We start from the raw sequence: 16,352 nt of genomic DNA, 5'->3' as shown, positions 1-16,352 counted from the left end.
CCTTCTGTCTCTTCTTCAATTGCCATGCTAGCAATTTACCACATTTGCAGATTCAAAAGTCCTTTGTTTCATTAACTTAATCTTCCATTCTATCTCCTGACTGATAATTTGTGAATACTGAAATTGCAAATCTTTAATCTCTTTTTGAATCTGTTGATTTTTTATGATAGGCTTTAATTTTTTCTCTTTCTCCTTCAATTTTGACAGAATGTTTTCTTTTTTCTCATTCTGTAAGGTAAGGGTAAAGGGACCCCTGACCATTAGGTCCAGTCATGTCCGACTCTGGGGTTGCAGTGCTCATCTTGCATTACTGGCCGAGATAGCCGCCATACAGCTTCCAGGTCATGTGGCCAGCATGACTAAGACACTTCTGGTGAACCAGAGCAGCGCACGGAAATGCCGTTTACCTTCCCACTGGAGTGGTACCTATTTATCTACTTGCACTTTGACGTGCTTTCGAACTGCTAGGTGGACAGGAGCTGGGACTGAGCAACAGGAGCTCACCCCGCCACGGGGATCCGAACCGCCGACCTTCTGATCAGCCAGCCCTTGGCTCAGTGGTTTAACCCACAGCGCCACCCGCGTCCCTCATGCTGTACTTTCTTCCAAATTGAATTTTGTTGGATTAGGAAACCTCTCATGACTGCTTTACTTGCATCCCAAACGACCCTCAAGACTGTTGCTGTATTAATATTTAAATCAAAGTAATCCATTAAAGTCTTTTGGACCTTATTCACTATCTGCTCATTTCTGAATAACACATCATTCATTCTCCATCTAAAAGACCCTGCAGAGTTAATTTTAATTCCAGAAAAACAGCATTGTGATCTGAACAAGTCTTTGGAAGGATCTCTGCTTTTATCGCCTTTGGAACAAGGTCTTTTGTAATCCAGATGCAGTCGAGGCAGCTAAGGGATTGATTTGGTTCAGAAAAACACGTGAAGTCTTTTTCTGTTGGATATTTTAATCTCCAAATATACAATAGATCCATATTGTCCACCAGTTCAAAGAAAGTTTTGGGTAGTCTTCCACCATTTGAAACCTTTTGTCTCTGTGTTCTATCCATTTAAGTGGAGACAACTCCATTTAAATCACCTAGCAATCCAAATAGTCCAAGAACCTGGTTCCAAGGTTTTTGAAAAAATGATGTAAATTAAGCTTTCCACTTCTTCTGAAGCTCTTTCCACACTCCATACATTCAAATGGTTTGTCCCCTGTGTGAGTTCATTCCTGTGAACGAAGGTGTGAACTGTCACTGAAGCTTTTTCCGCACTTCATGCATTTAAATGGTTTTTCGTATGTGAATCCGTTGATGTTTTCTAAGTGCTCCACTCTCACTGAAGCTTTTTCCGCACTCCATACATTTGAATGGCTTCTCTCCTGTGTGGGTCAATTGATGTGTCCTAAGGTGTGAACTCTGACTGAAGCACTTTCCACACTCCATGCATTTATATGGTTTCTCGCCTGTGTGAGTTCGTTCATGTGAACGAAGGTGTGAACTGTCACTGAAGCTCTTTCCACACTCCATGCATTCAAATGGTTTTTCCCCTGTGTGACTTCGATGATGGATTCTAAGTGCTCTACTATCAATAAAACTCTTTCCACATTCCATGCATTTCAATGGTTTCTCCCCTGTGTGAGTCCGTTGATGTCTTCTTGCTGCTCCACTAAAAGTGAAACTCTTTCCACACTCCATACATTTATATGGTTTTTCCCCTGTGTGAATTTGATGATGTTTTCTAAGTGTTCCACTGTCACTGAAGCTCTTACCACACTCCATGCAATTAAATGGTTTCTCCCCTGAGTGAGTCCGTTGATGTACACGAAGGCTTGAACACCGGTTGAAGCTCTTTCCGCACTCCATACATTCAAATAGTTTCTCCCCTGTGTGAATCTGTTGATGAATTCTAAGTTTTCTACTGTCACTGAAGCTCTTTCCGCACTTCATGCATCCAAACAGTTTCTCCCCTGTGTGAATCTGTTGATGAATTCTAAGTTTTCCACTCTCACTGAAGCTCTTTCCGCACTCCATGCAATTAAATGGTTTCTCCCCTGTGTGAGTCCGTTGATGTTTTGTAAGTGTTCCACTTCTATTGAAGCTTTTTCCACACTCCATGCATTTATACGGTTTCTCCCCTGTGTGAATCAGTTTATGATTTCTAAGTGTTCCACGGAAACGGAAACTCTTTCCACACTCCATACAATTAAATGGTTTCTCCCCTGTGTGAGTCTGTTGATGGATTCTAAGGCTTCCACTTGTACTGAAGCTCTTCTCGCACTCTGTACATTTATATGGTTTCTCCCCTGTGTGAGTCCGTTGATGTTTTGTAAGTGTTCCACTGTCACTGAAGCTCTTTCCGCACTCCATGCATTCAAATGGTTTCTCTCCTATGTGAGTTCGTTGATGTACACGAAGATGTGAACACCGGTTGAAGTTCTTTCCACACTCCATACATTTATATGGTTTCTCCCCTGTGTGAGTCCGTTGATGGATTCTAAGGCTTCCACTACTACTGAAGCTGTTTCCGCACTCCATACAATTAAATGGTTTCTCCCCTGTGTGAGTCCGTTGATGGATTCTAAGTGTTCCACTTTGACTGTAGCTCTTTCCACACTCCATACATTTATATGGTTTCTCCCCTGTGTGAGTCTGTTGATGTTTTTTAAGTGTTCCACTGTCACTGAAGCTCTTTCCGCACTCCATGCATTCAAATGGTTTCTCACCTGTGTGAGTCCGTTGATGTCTTCTAAGGTGTTGACTCTGACTGAAACTCTTTCCACACTCCATGCATTTAAATGGTTTCTCACCTGTGTGAGTTCGTTCATGTGAACGAAGCTTCGAACTCCAGTTGAAGTTCTCTCCACACTCCATACATTTAAATTGTTTCTTCCCTGTATGAGTCTGTTGATGTTTTCTAGGTGTTCCACTAACAGTGAACCTTTTTCCTCGCTCCATAGCCTGAAATGGTTTCTCTACTGTCTGAGTTCATTGATTTGACATTTGTGTGTTCATCAACTAAATCACATGCCACATTCCATGCATTTCAATGGTTTCTTTGCTAATCTTTATGAAACTTCAGATGTCTCCCAGAATTCTGACTGTCCTCTCCACCACTGCCTTCGGAGCGCATGGAAAATAAAGTCCTGTTCCGATTTCATGGAAGAGAACAAAGGAATATGAAACACAGAAATTTCTGTTAGCACTTTTTCCTATTTTAACATCTTATACAATCTCCCATGTGCTCCCCATGTCATAGAATCATAGAATTGGAGAGTTGAAAATGACCCTGGGAGCCATCTACTCCAACCCCCTGCAATGCAGTAATTTCGAAGAACATGTCTTCTATTTGTCTGGTTCATAGTTTCTAATGACATATTTCATCCTCTGCATACTCATCCTCCACCCCGGGCCATATTTTTCCTCATTCAACCTCTATGTTTTTATTAATCACCTGCACAGTCTGTTGGGCCTCAGGAGGTCCATATTGACCATTTTGGAAGAGCCTGGTTTGAGTCATTTTTAGGGACTGTTGTGTGAGCCTGTCAGAGAACGAGGAAGAAGGCTTGGTGCTTGCGGTCAGCTGAAGGAGTGCTCAGGTAGGAGAATGTTTTTGGATCTAGACCTCCATCTGTCAGCCTTGTTGGGGCGGGCGAGTGTTCATTTTTTCCAGAAATAACTGAAAGTTTTGGAAAGTTCCAGGACACATTTTAGGTTTTTCTTGCAGGACAATAAACCAATAATTAAATATAAAATTATATCGAATAATTAGGAGAGAGGTCGATTCTAGCTGCCAGATTTACGTTTTTACTGTGAGGCAACATGCCTCTGCTGGTTAAGTAGTGGGTAATACTGAAAGAGCTCTATGAATCAGATTATTAGGAAAATCCTTTTTACAGTATGGGCTAAATATAAGAATCTACTTACAGAGATCTTTTGGACTTTTCACAAGAAGAAATAAAACTGAATAAACAGAATGAGGTGAGAGGTGCAGTGGCATCAAATAATCTTAATTAAACAAGATAAGCAGAGGTTTTTTGACTGAAAGTTCAAAATTTGAAAGAAATATTATTGAGAGCAAAGAGAAAGTGATTTTCAAAATGTTCGAGACACTATTGGATTGGGAAACAAAAACAGGTAAAATCAGCAATGATACAGTGTCCAGAAATATAGGTCAGAAATAAAGCTGGCCAATATATTGATATATCATTAAAGACCAGCTTGAAGTTAACATTGTGATAACTATTTCCTAATATTTGAGCTGGCAATATATTGAGAATCACGTTTGTACGGGCCAGAATATATCTAGTTTTAAACAACACAATAACTCACCAGCCATATTTCGTAATGTTATCATCACCAAAACTCACAATATCACTTGTGGTTTATCACCAGCTAAACATCACAATCCCCTTCATGGATCACTGCCTTGTCGTGGCGAAGGGGCTTGAACAACTCAGGGAAGCTATGGACAGGTCAAGATGGACAGGTCATAGCGGAGAGTTTGAACCAAACGTGATCCACCTGGAGGAGAAACCCGCAAGCCACTCCAGTATCCCTGCCAAGAAAACTCCATGGACAAAGCAGAAGACATCAAGAAGAGGTGGCAAGAATACACAGAGGAATTATACCAGAAAGATATGGAGGTCTCATACACCCCAGGTAGTGTGGTTGCTGACCTTGAGCCAGACATCCTGGAGAGTGAAGTCAAATGGGCCTTAGAAAGCACTGCTAACAACAAGGCCAGTGGAAGTGATGATATTCCAGCTGAACTATTTAAAACTTTAAAAGATGATGCTGTTAAGGTGCTACACTCAATATGCCAGCAAGTTTGGAAAACTCAGCAGTGGCCAGAGGATTGGAGAAGATCAGTCTACATCCCAATCCCAAAGAAGGGCAGTGGCAAAGTATGCTCCAACTACCGCACAATTGCTCTCATTTCACACACCAGCAACGTTATGCTTAAAATTCTACAAGGCAGGCCTAAGCAGTATGTGGACTGAGAACTCCCTGAAGTGCAAGCTGGATTTCGAAGGGGCAGAGGAACCAGAGACCAAATTGCAAACATGCGCTGGATTATGGAGAAAGCTAGACAGTTCCAGAAAAACATCTACTTCTCCTTCATTGACTACGCAAAGGCATTTGACTGCGTCGACCACAGCAAACTATGGCAAGTTCTTAAAGAAATGGGAGTGCCTGATCACTTCATCTGTCTCCTGATAAATCTTGTCTATGTGGGACAAGAAGCTACAGTTAGAACTGGATATGGAATAACTAATGGGTTCAAAATTGGGAAAGGAGTAGAACAAGGCTGTATATTGTCTCCCTGCTTATTTAACTTATATGCAGAATTCATCATGCGAAAGGCTGGACTGGATGAATCCTAAGCCGGAATTAAGATTGCCCGAAAAAATATCAACAACCTCAGATATGATGATCACTGCAGATGGTGACAGCAGTCACGAAATTAAAAGACACCTGCTCCTTGGGAGAAAAGCAATGACAAACCTAGACAGCATCTTAAAAAGCAGAGACATCACCTTGCCAATAAAGGTCCATGTAGTTAAAGCTATGGTTTTCCCAGAAGTGATGTATGGAAGTGAGAGCTGGACCATAAAGAAGGCTGATCACCGAAGAATTGATGCTTTTGAATTATGGTGCTGGAGGAGACTCTTGAGAGTCCCATGGACTGCAAGAAGATAAAACCTATCAATTCTGAAGGAAATCAGGCCTGAGTGCTCACTGGAAGATCAGATCCTGAAGCTGGGAAAGATGGAGGGCACAAGGAGAAGGGGATGACAGAGGCCGAAATGGTTGGACAGTGTTCTCGAAGCTACTAACATGAGTTTGGCCAGACTGCGAGAGGCAGTGAAGGATAGGCGTGCCTGGCGTGCTCTGGTCCATGGGGTCACGAAGAGTCGGACATGACTGAACTACTGAACAACAACAAACCTCACTATATCACCAGGTAAAGGTTGTCATGTTATCACCAGCTAAACATTGCAATCTACCACAATGTCCGAAATAAGGATGGAACTATACAGAGGCGTATAGATAAATGACAATATTATCAATCATCACACACTCAGTTTCATCAAAACAAAATAAAATAAAAAATTCATTCCAGTAGCACCTTAAAGACCAACTAAGTTTGTTCTTGGTATGAGCTTTCGTGTGCATGCACAATCAGTAGGCAAACCAAGATGCACCCCAAAAGGACTTTTGGGTTTGGGTTCGGTTACCAAATGGTGGTATTCAGGACAATCCAAAGTATGGATATGAGTCATTTGTGAATACAGATAATGTGGGACTGTCCGACGACCGCCAGCAAGGAGACAGGGGAATAAGTGGTGCTGGAAGGGGAGGGGTCTCTGTCGAGGCTCCTCCCCCTTCCATTAACCCTTCCATGGACTCCCTCTCTCAGTTTCCCCAGTCAAAAGTGACCCAGCCAGGTGCCCCACGACCCCAGGGATTCTTGCCAGGGGGAAACCAGGTGAATGGGGGGCCTCAACTCAACCCCCAGGCCTACTTGGGGTATGGGGGTCTTCATGAAGACCCCCCCTCCCATAGGGATTTCCCTTCCCGCCAAGGCGCCCAAGGGGGTGCAGGGCACCTGAGCGTCTCTCGGCCCCCCAGGAAAGAGAGACGGGAGTTTGGTGATGCTGCTGCCAAGGAGATCTTGTAAGGGAAACCCTGCAGGTGTCGGGTCCCCACTTGGCAGCTGGATCGCATGGATCAGGGTCCCTGTCGGTGGACACCAGGGAGGGCACTTTCTTTGGGGGGGGGTCCTCTCTTTGTCCTCCCCTCCCCCTCTTATCCCGCCCCTCCCCATTTCCCCACTCTCCCTCTTTACCTCCTGGTCCTCCGCCTCCCTGGCTCCAGATTATTCCGCTTTCCTAGTGTGCAACAGAAAGGGCGGGGGGGGTGGTTCTCCACTGACGCCCCTCCAGTCTTTTCCTGGAAACGTCGGGCACATTTAGCAGCGTCACTTCCGGTTCCTTTTCGGGGGGGCGCTTGCCCCTAGAGCTACAGTAATAGAGCAGCCCCTTCCTGTGTTGGGATGGGAAGTGGGGAGTCTCAGTGGGGGCGGCAGGGAGGGTGACTCCAGAGGGGAGGGGAGGGAAGTTTTGAAAGCTTCAACCACCATAGTTTTTTTTTTTTTAGGGAGGGGGGGGTCTCCTTCTGTGCCGGGGACTGAACCTGGGACCTCCTTCTGCATGCAAAATACTGAACCTGGGACCGCCTTCTGCATGCAGAGCAACGGCTCCACCGCTGATCTATGCCCGCCCGCCCCCCTAGCAAAGCTCAGCTTCAAACACCAGTCCCCCCCCCTTTAAAAAAACTACCCACTGGATTCCCTCGCCGGGGTAAAATGAGTGCAGTAATGACGGACCTGTCAACCCAATGAGGACAGAGATGAATATTCTTTCCAGTAGCACCTTAGAGACCAACTGAGTTTGTTCTTGGTATGAGCTTTCGTGTGCATGCACACTTCTTCAGATACACCAGATATTAAATATATATAGTTTGGTCTGGTGACTTCAGTTTCAGTGCATCTGAAGAAGTGTGCATGCACACGGAAGCTCATACCAAGAACAAACTCAGTTGGTCTCTAAGGTGCTACTGGAAATAATTTTCTATTTTGTTTCGACTATGGCAGACCAACACGGCTACCCACGTGTAACTGGAGAGATGAATATGATACTCTGCCCCCTTCATGCTCCGGAGGACTTTCTGCGGGGGACTGAGATATCCTTTGAAAGGGGGGCGGATTCCTGGACTGCAGAATCCTTCGTCACACAGACTGATTTCATTCATACACAGATCCCTGGATAGCTAGCTGTCAATACTGTTGAAACCAGTTTCATTGGAGGGGGGGGGGAGGATCGAGAAGAATCCCCTGCTAGGGGACTGGAGGAGTCCAGAGGCTGACTGGGGTCAGACATGGCTGCTCTTTTGCTCTCTGTATCTTTCCAGCTCCTGAAGTTGAGGCTCCAGTACTTTGGCCACCTCATGAGAAGAGAAGACTCCCTAGAAAAGACCCTGATGTTGGGAAAGATGGAGGGCACAAGGAGAAGGGGACGACAGAGGATGAGATGGTTGGACAGTGTTCTCGAAGCTACTAACATGAGTTTGGCCAAACTGCGAGAGGCAGTGAAGGATAGGCGTGCCTGGCGTGCTCTGGTCCATGGGGTCACGAAGAGTCGGACACGACTGAACGACTGAACAACAACAACAACAACATCTTTCCAGCTCAGGGCTTAGTGGTAAATGTGATATTTCAGCCATAAATGAGTGGCTTCCTTCCTCCCAGTCTGCTCCTCTTCTCCCTCTGACCCCTCATTGCCGTCCCACCACCAGCCCCCTGGCTCTGACCCTTCTGCCCCTCAAGGTTCCCCGGCTGCTGCCTCCCACCTCTCCTCTGCATCCAGCTGGTTCATAACAGCAACAGCAGCAATGAAGTAATAATATTAATCATGCGCACTGTGCTCTGCTGGCAGGGACAGTGGACGGGCCCATGGCTGTGTTAACGGAGGAATCCGAGGGCTTTCTTGGACAAACTGAAGACCACTACCAAAGTTTAGAGCAAACAGCAGCCAGTAGGCTTGGTCTTTATTCAATGGACGAAATCGGCTTCCAAAAGGAAAGCGGGGTTTCCGAGCCTAACCCCTTATCTACAGGGAGAGGCTGTTTAATTAAAAGGGTTACTGGGGTGGCTAAGAAGAAAGTGTATAGGGTTGTGCTTATGGAACGTGTTGGGGGGGGGGTTCCTACAACAGTTGAAAAGGTTTGCTGACCCCTGCTGTAGATATTTATTAAGCACTTGCCTCAGGAGGTCCATATCAACCGTTTTGGGAGACCCAGGTCTGAATCTTTTCCAGGGACTGTGGTATGGGGTCTGTCAGAGAACTAGTGACCAGGCTTGGGGTCGGCAGAATAAGTGCTTGAGGCACTGGACCAGAGTGATCCAAGCCATGAGGGCAAAGCTAGCAAGTCACGTACGCAGAAAACTAGGCCATGTACGTCGAAAACTCAGCACTCCTCCGCACCTGTTGTTATTGCCTGCTAGAGCTAACGGCTAAGGAAGTAGCTAACCACAAGGCCAAACCACAAGGCTAAGGAAGTAGTAGCCATAGCAACAGCAGCTGCTAAGTAGGTGGTTGTTGTTTTTCAGTCGTTCAGTCGTGTCCGACTCTTCGTGACCCCATGGACCAGAGCACGCCAGGCACGCCTATCCTTCACTGCCTCTTGCAGTTTGGCCAAAATCATGTTAGTAGCTTCGAGAACACTGTCCAACCATATCGTCCTCTGTCGTCCCCTTCTCCTTGTGCCCTCCATCTTTCCCAACATCAGGGTCTTTTCTAGGGAGTCTTCTCTTCTCATGAGGTGGCCAAAGTACTGGAGCCTCAACTTCAGGATCTGTCCTTCCAATGAGCACTCAGGGCTGATTTCTTTAAGGATGGATAAGTCTGATCTTTTTGCAGTCTCAAGAGTCTCCTCCAGCACCATAATAGGTTAAGTATGTTACTGCCAGCTAAGTAGGTCACTGCCCTATAGGGTAAAAGCTATGCAGCGCCACCTACTGAAACAAATAAGGCAGCCAGATGGGTGTAGTCCATCCTGAAAGGCTAAGAAAAGACTACAAGAAGGCTGGGCTTTGCAATACATCAGTATTCGTAGACAGTGGCGTAGCTAGCCTCTGCGCTGCTGGGGGCGGCGGCAGCGCAGAGGCACCCCCCTGGGGGAGGGGCACGACGCGTGCGTCGCGACGTCATCATGACGTCACGACGCACGTGGATGCAGAAAGGGGGATTTCCCCCTTTCCGAGGATTTTTTTTGGCGGGGGGTGGTGGCCAGCGAGGAGGGTGTGACAAGCGTGACACCCCCCCTCGCTGATCGACCCCCCTCGCCGAAAAAAGCAGCGGAAAGGCGAAAAAGAAGCAGAGCCGGCGCCTGTTCTGCTTCCTTTCCCTGCCCCCCACCGGTTTTTTTTCAGCGGGGGGGGGGGTGGCCAGCGAGGAGGGGGTGACAAATTTGACACCCCCCTCGCTGGTCGGCCCCCCCACCGAAAAAAGCGGCGGGAAGCACCCCGTCCGTGTGCTGCTGCTCCCACGGCGACGGAGCGAGCGGCGGTGCGTGGGGGTGACATGCGGCGGCCCCTCCCCCCACTCCCCACGCACCACCGGTCACCCTGGGAGGAGCAGCGCTGCACAGACGGGGTGCTCGCTCAGCCAGCACCCCGTCCATGCAGCGCTGCCACTCCCGGGGTGACAGAGGGAGCGGCGGCGTGTGGGAGTGGCGGGAGGGGCCGCTGCTTGTCACCCCCACCCGCCGCTTGTTATTCTGTCACTGGGGGCGTACCGCCCCCACCGCCCCTCCCCAACGACGCCCTGTGGTTCTCAACTACCTTCCCTTTAGGCAAATAAGTGGCTCACTTGGCTTCACTGTCCAGCCTTCTGCATGACAGGAGAATAAACAAACAGTTTCCTCTTCCACAGGACAGTGTTCTCGAAGCTACTAACATGAGTTTGGCCAAACTGCGAGAGGCAGTGAAGGATAGGCGTGCCTGGCGTGCTCTGGTCCATGGGGTCACGAAGAGTCGGACACGACTGAACGATGAACAACAACAACAACCTTGATTGTGGGAATGAAAGGAAAATGACTTTAGAGAGAGGAAGTAGAACCAGAGATGTTTCCACCAGGAAAGATTTAAAAGGTACCGTAGGTGTAAAGAAAAAACCCAAATCAGGTTCGTTTTTCCTGTCTCAATTTCTTCACCTGGATTGTGACTCAGAATCTTAGCCACCATTCCATTCTGTACATCTTCTGGAATATAAACCAGAAATCTTTTGAAATATCATCCAGACAATTTTGGTATTATTTCTCTGAATACCAGGGGCTGGGAATCCTGAGATGGGGGAGAGCTTTGGCACTCAGGCCCTGCTGGGGGGGGGGAGTTTCTCCTTGGCTGGTCTTTGTGAGAAGAGGATGCTGGACAAGTTGGGCCCTGGTCCTGATCCATCAGCACTTTCTTATGTTCCCACAACCTGAAACGAGACCTACAAAGATACATTCTCAGAGCCAAGTGGAAGTACATACCACCAGGACTGTTCTTCCTTCCTGGCAACATCACTTCCAAACCAAGAATTCTTCCCTCACTTTTCCTTGAATATCTGCTATGGGTCTAATCAGGGGTCAGCAAACTTTTTCAGGAGGGGGCCAGTCCACTGCCCCTCAGACCTTGTGGGGGGCCAGACCCACCCCCTCCCAAAACCACCCCCCAAAAGCCCCCCCCGTTGGGTTTAAAATTATACCTAAGCCGGTCTGATGTCAGTACTGTTTGTTTAAGAAATAGAAGTTACAGGTGCCGGTGTTTTGTTCTCAATTGGCTGAAGCGTGGGCGTTACTCTGAGTATATAAGGCTCTGTTGCAAAGCGTTTAGTGCTCCTAGCCTTGGGAGTTGGTGGGGGTTTGAAGGCTGGGTGTATGGTATGATTTGGTAAGATGTTTAGCAGTTACTAAAGAGGATAGACAAGGAACGCAGGAAGAGGAGACAGGAGGAAGTCCAGTGCAATGTGAGGAAGAAATATTAGGAATAAGATATATATGTATGCTATTATGTTTGTTTTTGTTAATTTTTATGTAATTGTAGGTATGTGTATTTTTTGTATGTATTTTGTGTTTAAAATGTTCAATAAATATTATTATTTTTTTAAAAAAAATAATGTTGGGAGTATGGGAGTGAAAGTTCTTAGATAAAGTACAGTTGATTTAGTATCTGAAGAAGCGTGCATGCACACGAAAGCTCATACCAAGAACAAACTCAGTTGGTCTCTAAGGTGCTACTGGAAATAATTTTTTATTTTGTTTCGACTATGGCAGACCAACACGGCTACCTACCTGTAACTAGTGTAATAGAGTTTCTGAAAAAGGCTAGAAACTGACGGAGAGTTTTTTTACTTTGTTTATGTAAATTAAACTCTAGTTTGAGAAAGCCTTCCTCCCCACCCCCCCACCCCCGGTGCCTGCTTTAGTCAAGTTAATTTTTCTGTTGCGTTTATTCTTTAACTCTGCAGGAAGCATACTTTAATGGGCCACAGTTAACTGGGGTGTAAGTTCTTCTTTTGCACCATTTAGTTCAGTACCCAGTTATTTTTTCCCCGGCGATGCCACTCTTGCCGCAGCTGCCTCGTCTTCGGCAGCGTCGGCGTCCTCTGCCTCGGTGGAGCGCAGAGCCCATGCCGCTGGCCTGGGTGGCAGAGGCAGCCTCTGTGCCACTGCCGCTTCCTTCCCACTTGGCCGCTTCCTCCCGCTCAGCCGCCTCAGTGGGAAGGGGCGGCACCCAGAGGCGCCAGTGGCTTCCGATTGGCTGCAGGAGCCGCGCCCGCATTGCAGAATTCAGTCTCCGGGCGGCGAGGCCTCCGCGCTGCGCCTGTTTAGCCCGGGGACTGACCGAGCAGGCAGTAGGGTCCGCAAGATTCGCAGGCCGGATTAATGAGCCCGGTGGGCCGGATATGGCCCATGGGCCTTAGTTTGCCAACCTCTGGTCTAATTTGGGGCTGGCATAAAGAAAAACCGCTCTTTTTTCATTTTATCTGAAGGTATAAATAGGTATATTATTGTGGGGCTGCCATACGTCTGGATTTTGCTGAGATTTCCAAGGTGGAATTGATGTCCGGGGGGGGGGGGGCGGATTTCCAAAAGATGGCACTTAGTCCTGGATTTAAGACAAGTCAATTGATAACTCATGGGCGTTTTGGGGCCTTGTCTAAAACAAACAAACAAACAAACAAACAAGCTCTACAGTTTTGGGAGTATCCTGGTGTTACTTTCTGAAATATGGCAACCCTAATTATCCTGGTCTCTGCTTGAACTGAAACTCCCTTTTAGAGCTCAGTCGGTAGAGCATGAGTCTCTGAATCTCAGGGTCGTGGGTTTGAGCCCCACTTTGGGCAAAATATTCCTGCACTGCAGGGGGTTGGACTAGATGACCCTTGTGGCCCCTTCCAACTCTACAATTCTAGGATTCTACTATGTGTAGAGCAGTGTTTTTCAACCACTGTTCCGCGGCACACTAGTGCGCCGCGAGATGTTGCCTGGTGTGCCGTGGGAAAATTACTTTATATATAGTCAATATAGGCACAGAGTTAATTTTTTTAACATTTTCCAATGGTGGTGTGCCTCGTGATTTTTTTCATGAAACAAGTGTGCCTTTGCCCAAAAAAAGGGTTGAAAAACACTGGTGTAGAGGAAGGATCGCCCTCTTGTGGGCAGTGGTGGAATGATGTAATGTTGGTTGGTGGGAACTGTTCTTGAGTATACATACATACAAGGGCACAACAGGGTCTTCCTTGCAGGCTGAAGTGGTGCAGTCCAGAGACACAGGCTAAACCCCTGGGGGTGAGGGGGTGGCAGAGACCTTGGGCACAAAGATCTCTCCCGCCACTCCCCACCCTTTCAACACCAAATATAGCAGCACTTTACCTGGAGCAAAAAGGGCACTCTTTAGGTGGGAGAGCTGTGAGGAGAAACAGGCCATGTCACACACACACACCCCTGCAAAAGTTCCCCACACCTGAGGAGCCCTCTGCAGTGCAACTGTGCACCCAGTTGCCTGTGGAGACAAGCCCTCCAGTTGGCTCCGGCAAGTGAGCCCAGCTGCATGGGACAAGGCGGGCGGAATTCCTTCCTGTTCTCAGAAGCTTTGAGTATGGGGTCAGTGCTACTGTTCCTCTACTAGGGGGGCTTGTGGGGCTTCCCCACCCACTTCCATTCAGCTCCGCCATTCCCAAGGGCTTCGGTCCTAAAAATGGTGGTTCTGGTTAGGCCACTGTGGGGCGGGGCGGGGGGGCGGGGTTGTGGCACGGAATAGAAGCTGAAGAGGCTTCTTTTTCAGTAGGTTTTGCTTTGCTTTCAGGTGACGTGTCTCCTTCTCTCTTTGTAAAAAATAAATAAATTGCTTTTGGCCCCTAGGCAATTTGGCGCCAGGGACCATGCATTCGCTCCATAAGACGCACAGACATTTCCTCTTACTTTTTAGGAGGGAAAAAGTGTGTCTTATGGAGCGAAAAATACAGTACTAGAGAACAGAATAATTCATTTCGAAGATGCTCTTAGAATGGCAAATTATAGACAAGTGTTCATTGGTCTAGAGATGGAAGCATGGGGAAAACTGAGGAAATCGAATGTAAAATTCACATTGTGTTAGGCATTGAAATAAAATTTTATGAAAATGCTTTATACATAGTATCTGACACTACTATGCCCTGATACTATACTGTGCCCCATAGCCTTGAGGAGCCATGCTGGTCTCCTCCTGCCTTAGGAAGAGATGACCCATTTTGACCCACTGACGCAGGAGGGGGGGTGGGCTGCTCTGTTTCTCTTCTCTACTGTCAGGAGTGACAATCGGTAAGAACTTGTGTGGGAGAGAGTGGGCAATTCTTAAAAAGAATTGGCAATTCTTTTTAAGCCATTGCTGCTGGGCTGCGGGGGGCGGGGGGCTATGCTGTAGGAGGGGAGCTGGAAGTTAGTTCTCTATGAGGAGGTTTTGTTGACCTCAGTCTCCTGGATCGTGGCCAGCTTCCCTCTTTCATTTCCCTGTGTGCCCCATGCCTCCATGCGTGGGGAAGCGAAACTCCCCCCAGCGCCTTTCTGCAGCGTCTCCTCTGCTGCCAGAAATCAGGGGGCAGAAGGAAGGAGAGGTGGGGGAGGGAGACATGTGCTGCTATGGGCCCAGAAGTCCTGCTTCTGTCACCAAAGAGCAGACTGCCTGGATCCTGCCCCTGCTGTCCAGGGACTCCCTTTGCCCCCCTCCCTCTTTTTGGTCTGTTCTTCCACCAAGAGGCCTCCTTCCCAGCCTCAGGCAGAAGCTGCATGTACACCCAAATTATATTGGCACTTCCTGCAAGCAGAAATGTAGCACAGCAGGGAGAAAGGCTGCAGGCCAAGCCATTGCCCCAGTTTCCTGCTTGCAGGGAGGCAGTAAAAACATGATGCTGCAGCTACAGTGGAACAGTCCTTTCTGCTACTTCAGGACTCTCCCTCTTCATCCTCACCTCATACATCCTTTGTGACAGGAGCCGAGTGGAAATTCAGTTCCAAATGCAAATGTCCGACTTCTCAGGATATGGGGTGGGATGGGGGGGTGGCAGCTGACCCAGGAAGCATAACTTGACCCAGGACTCAGCCGGGGGGGGGGGGTGAGATCAGGGAGGGAACTGTTCCCTCTGGCTATCACTCCAAAGGGCAGGAATGGCAGACCCTATTTTCCAGGGACAGTCCTTGATTTACAGAAGCCTTCCTGGTTTCTGATTTGATCCCAGATTGTCCTGCTTTTCCTTAGGACATTCCTAGTTTCATTGGAGAAATGTTGCAGGGTGTGGAATGCTAATCCAAGAGGATCCCTTTTTTTATTATTTCAGGGACCTGACTTCTTTCTTTCTTTCTTCTTCTTCTTCTTCTTCTTCTTCTTCTTCTTCTTCTTCTTCTTCTTCTTCTTCTTCTTCTTCTTCTTCTTCTTCTTCTTCTTATCAGAAGCTGGCTTGGAATCAGAGCCTTGAAGTGTGTGGCTTATTCCTGGTGGGATAGTGCCTCTGAGCACATGCAGAGCGCACTTACACCTAGGAGGTTAAAGGCAGAGACCAGCATGGGGCTCAGGCAAGCTTTCATCCCTAGAAAAGACCCTGATGTTGGGAAAGATGGAGGGCACAAGGAGAAGGGGACGACCGAGGGTGAGATGGTTGGACAGTGTTCTCGAAGCTACTAACATGAGTTTGGCCAAACTGCGGGAGGCAGTGAAGGATAGGAGTGCCTGGCGTGCTCTGGTCCATGGGGTCACGAAGAGTCGGGCACGACTGAACGACTGAACAACAACAACAATTAGAGACCTCAGAACCTAAGAGGAGCTCAGCTGGATCAAGTCCTGCACTGCAGGGGGTTGGACTAGATGACCCTTGGGGTTCCTTCCAACTCCACAATTCCCTTTGCTGTGTCCAGGAGGGGCTTCTCAACAGCAGCCCCACTCTTCCAGCAGCTGGGGCACAGCATTCGCTGCCTCTGACAGGGGAGGGAGAAGGAGCCGCCAGGGCAAGTCAGGGGCCGGTGATGCTGGACGCAGAGTGGCTTGGGCAAGAATTGGGGAGGCGGGAGTGCCAAGGGGGTTGCTGTTCTCTCAAACAAGAAGGGCCCCTCCTGGAAAAAGGGTGCTTGGGGGGGCTGGAAGGGAGCGTGATGGAAACTCAGAGAAGAGGAAGAAGGAGCCTGTTGGTTGACTTTCAGATTGTAACGTGTTCGGCCCTTTTTCATAGCCATAGAGGTGCAGAGAATTCTTGCTGCTCATTCAAGTCCACTT

General features: G+C 47.9%; 1 protein-coding gene across 2 annotated transcripts in view; it reads right to left on the bottom strand.

The window, feature by feature from the left end:
* Positions 1 to 547: 547 nt before the first annotated feature.
* LOC117042197 (zinc finger protein 658B-like) overlaps positions 548 to 16,352 on the bottom strand; it is a 240,752-nt gene continuing 224,947 nt past the window's right edge. Inside the window, exons 1-2 of one of the 2 annotated variants that reach the window (XM_033141719.1) lie at positions 6,852 to 6,916; positions 548 to 3,144 (exon numbers count right to left, since the gene is read on the bottom strand). In XM_033141719.1, coding sequence (XP_032997610.1) covers positions 1,283 to 2,956 — 1,674 coding nt within the window. In that variant the 5' untranslated portion in view covers positions 2,957 to 3,144; positions 6,852 to 6,916 and the 3' untranslated portion in view covers positions 548 to 1,282. Of the gene's footprint in view, positions 3,145 to 6,851; positions 6,917 to 16,352 lie in introns of those variants that run through there. The other variant, XM_033141718.1, reaches the window with a different exon arrangement.

The sequence above is a fragment of the Lacerta agilis genome, chromosome 2 (genome assembly GCF_009819535.1).
Source record: "Lacerta agilis isolate rLacAgi1 chromosome 2, rLacAgi1.pri, whole genome shotgun sequence".
Classification (NCBI taxonomy): domain Eukaryota; kingdom Metazoa; phylum Chordata; class Lepidosauria; order Squamata; family Lacertidae; genus Lacerta; species Lacerta agilis.
The sequence above is the reverse complement of the archived record's forward strand: the minus strand, read 5'-3'. Positions and strand labels throughout refer to the sequence as shown.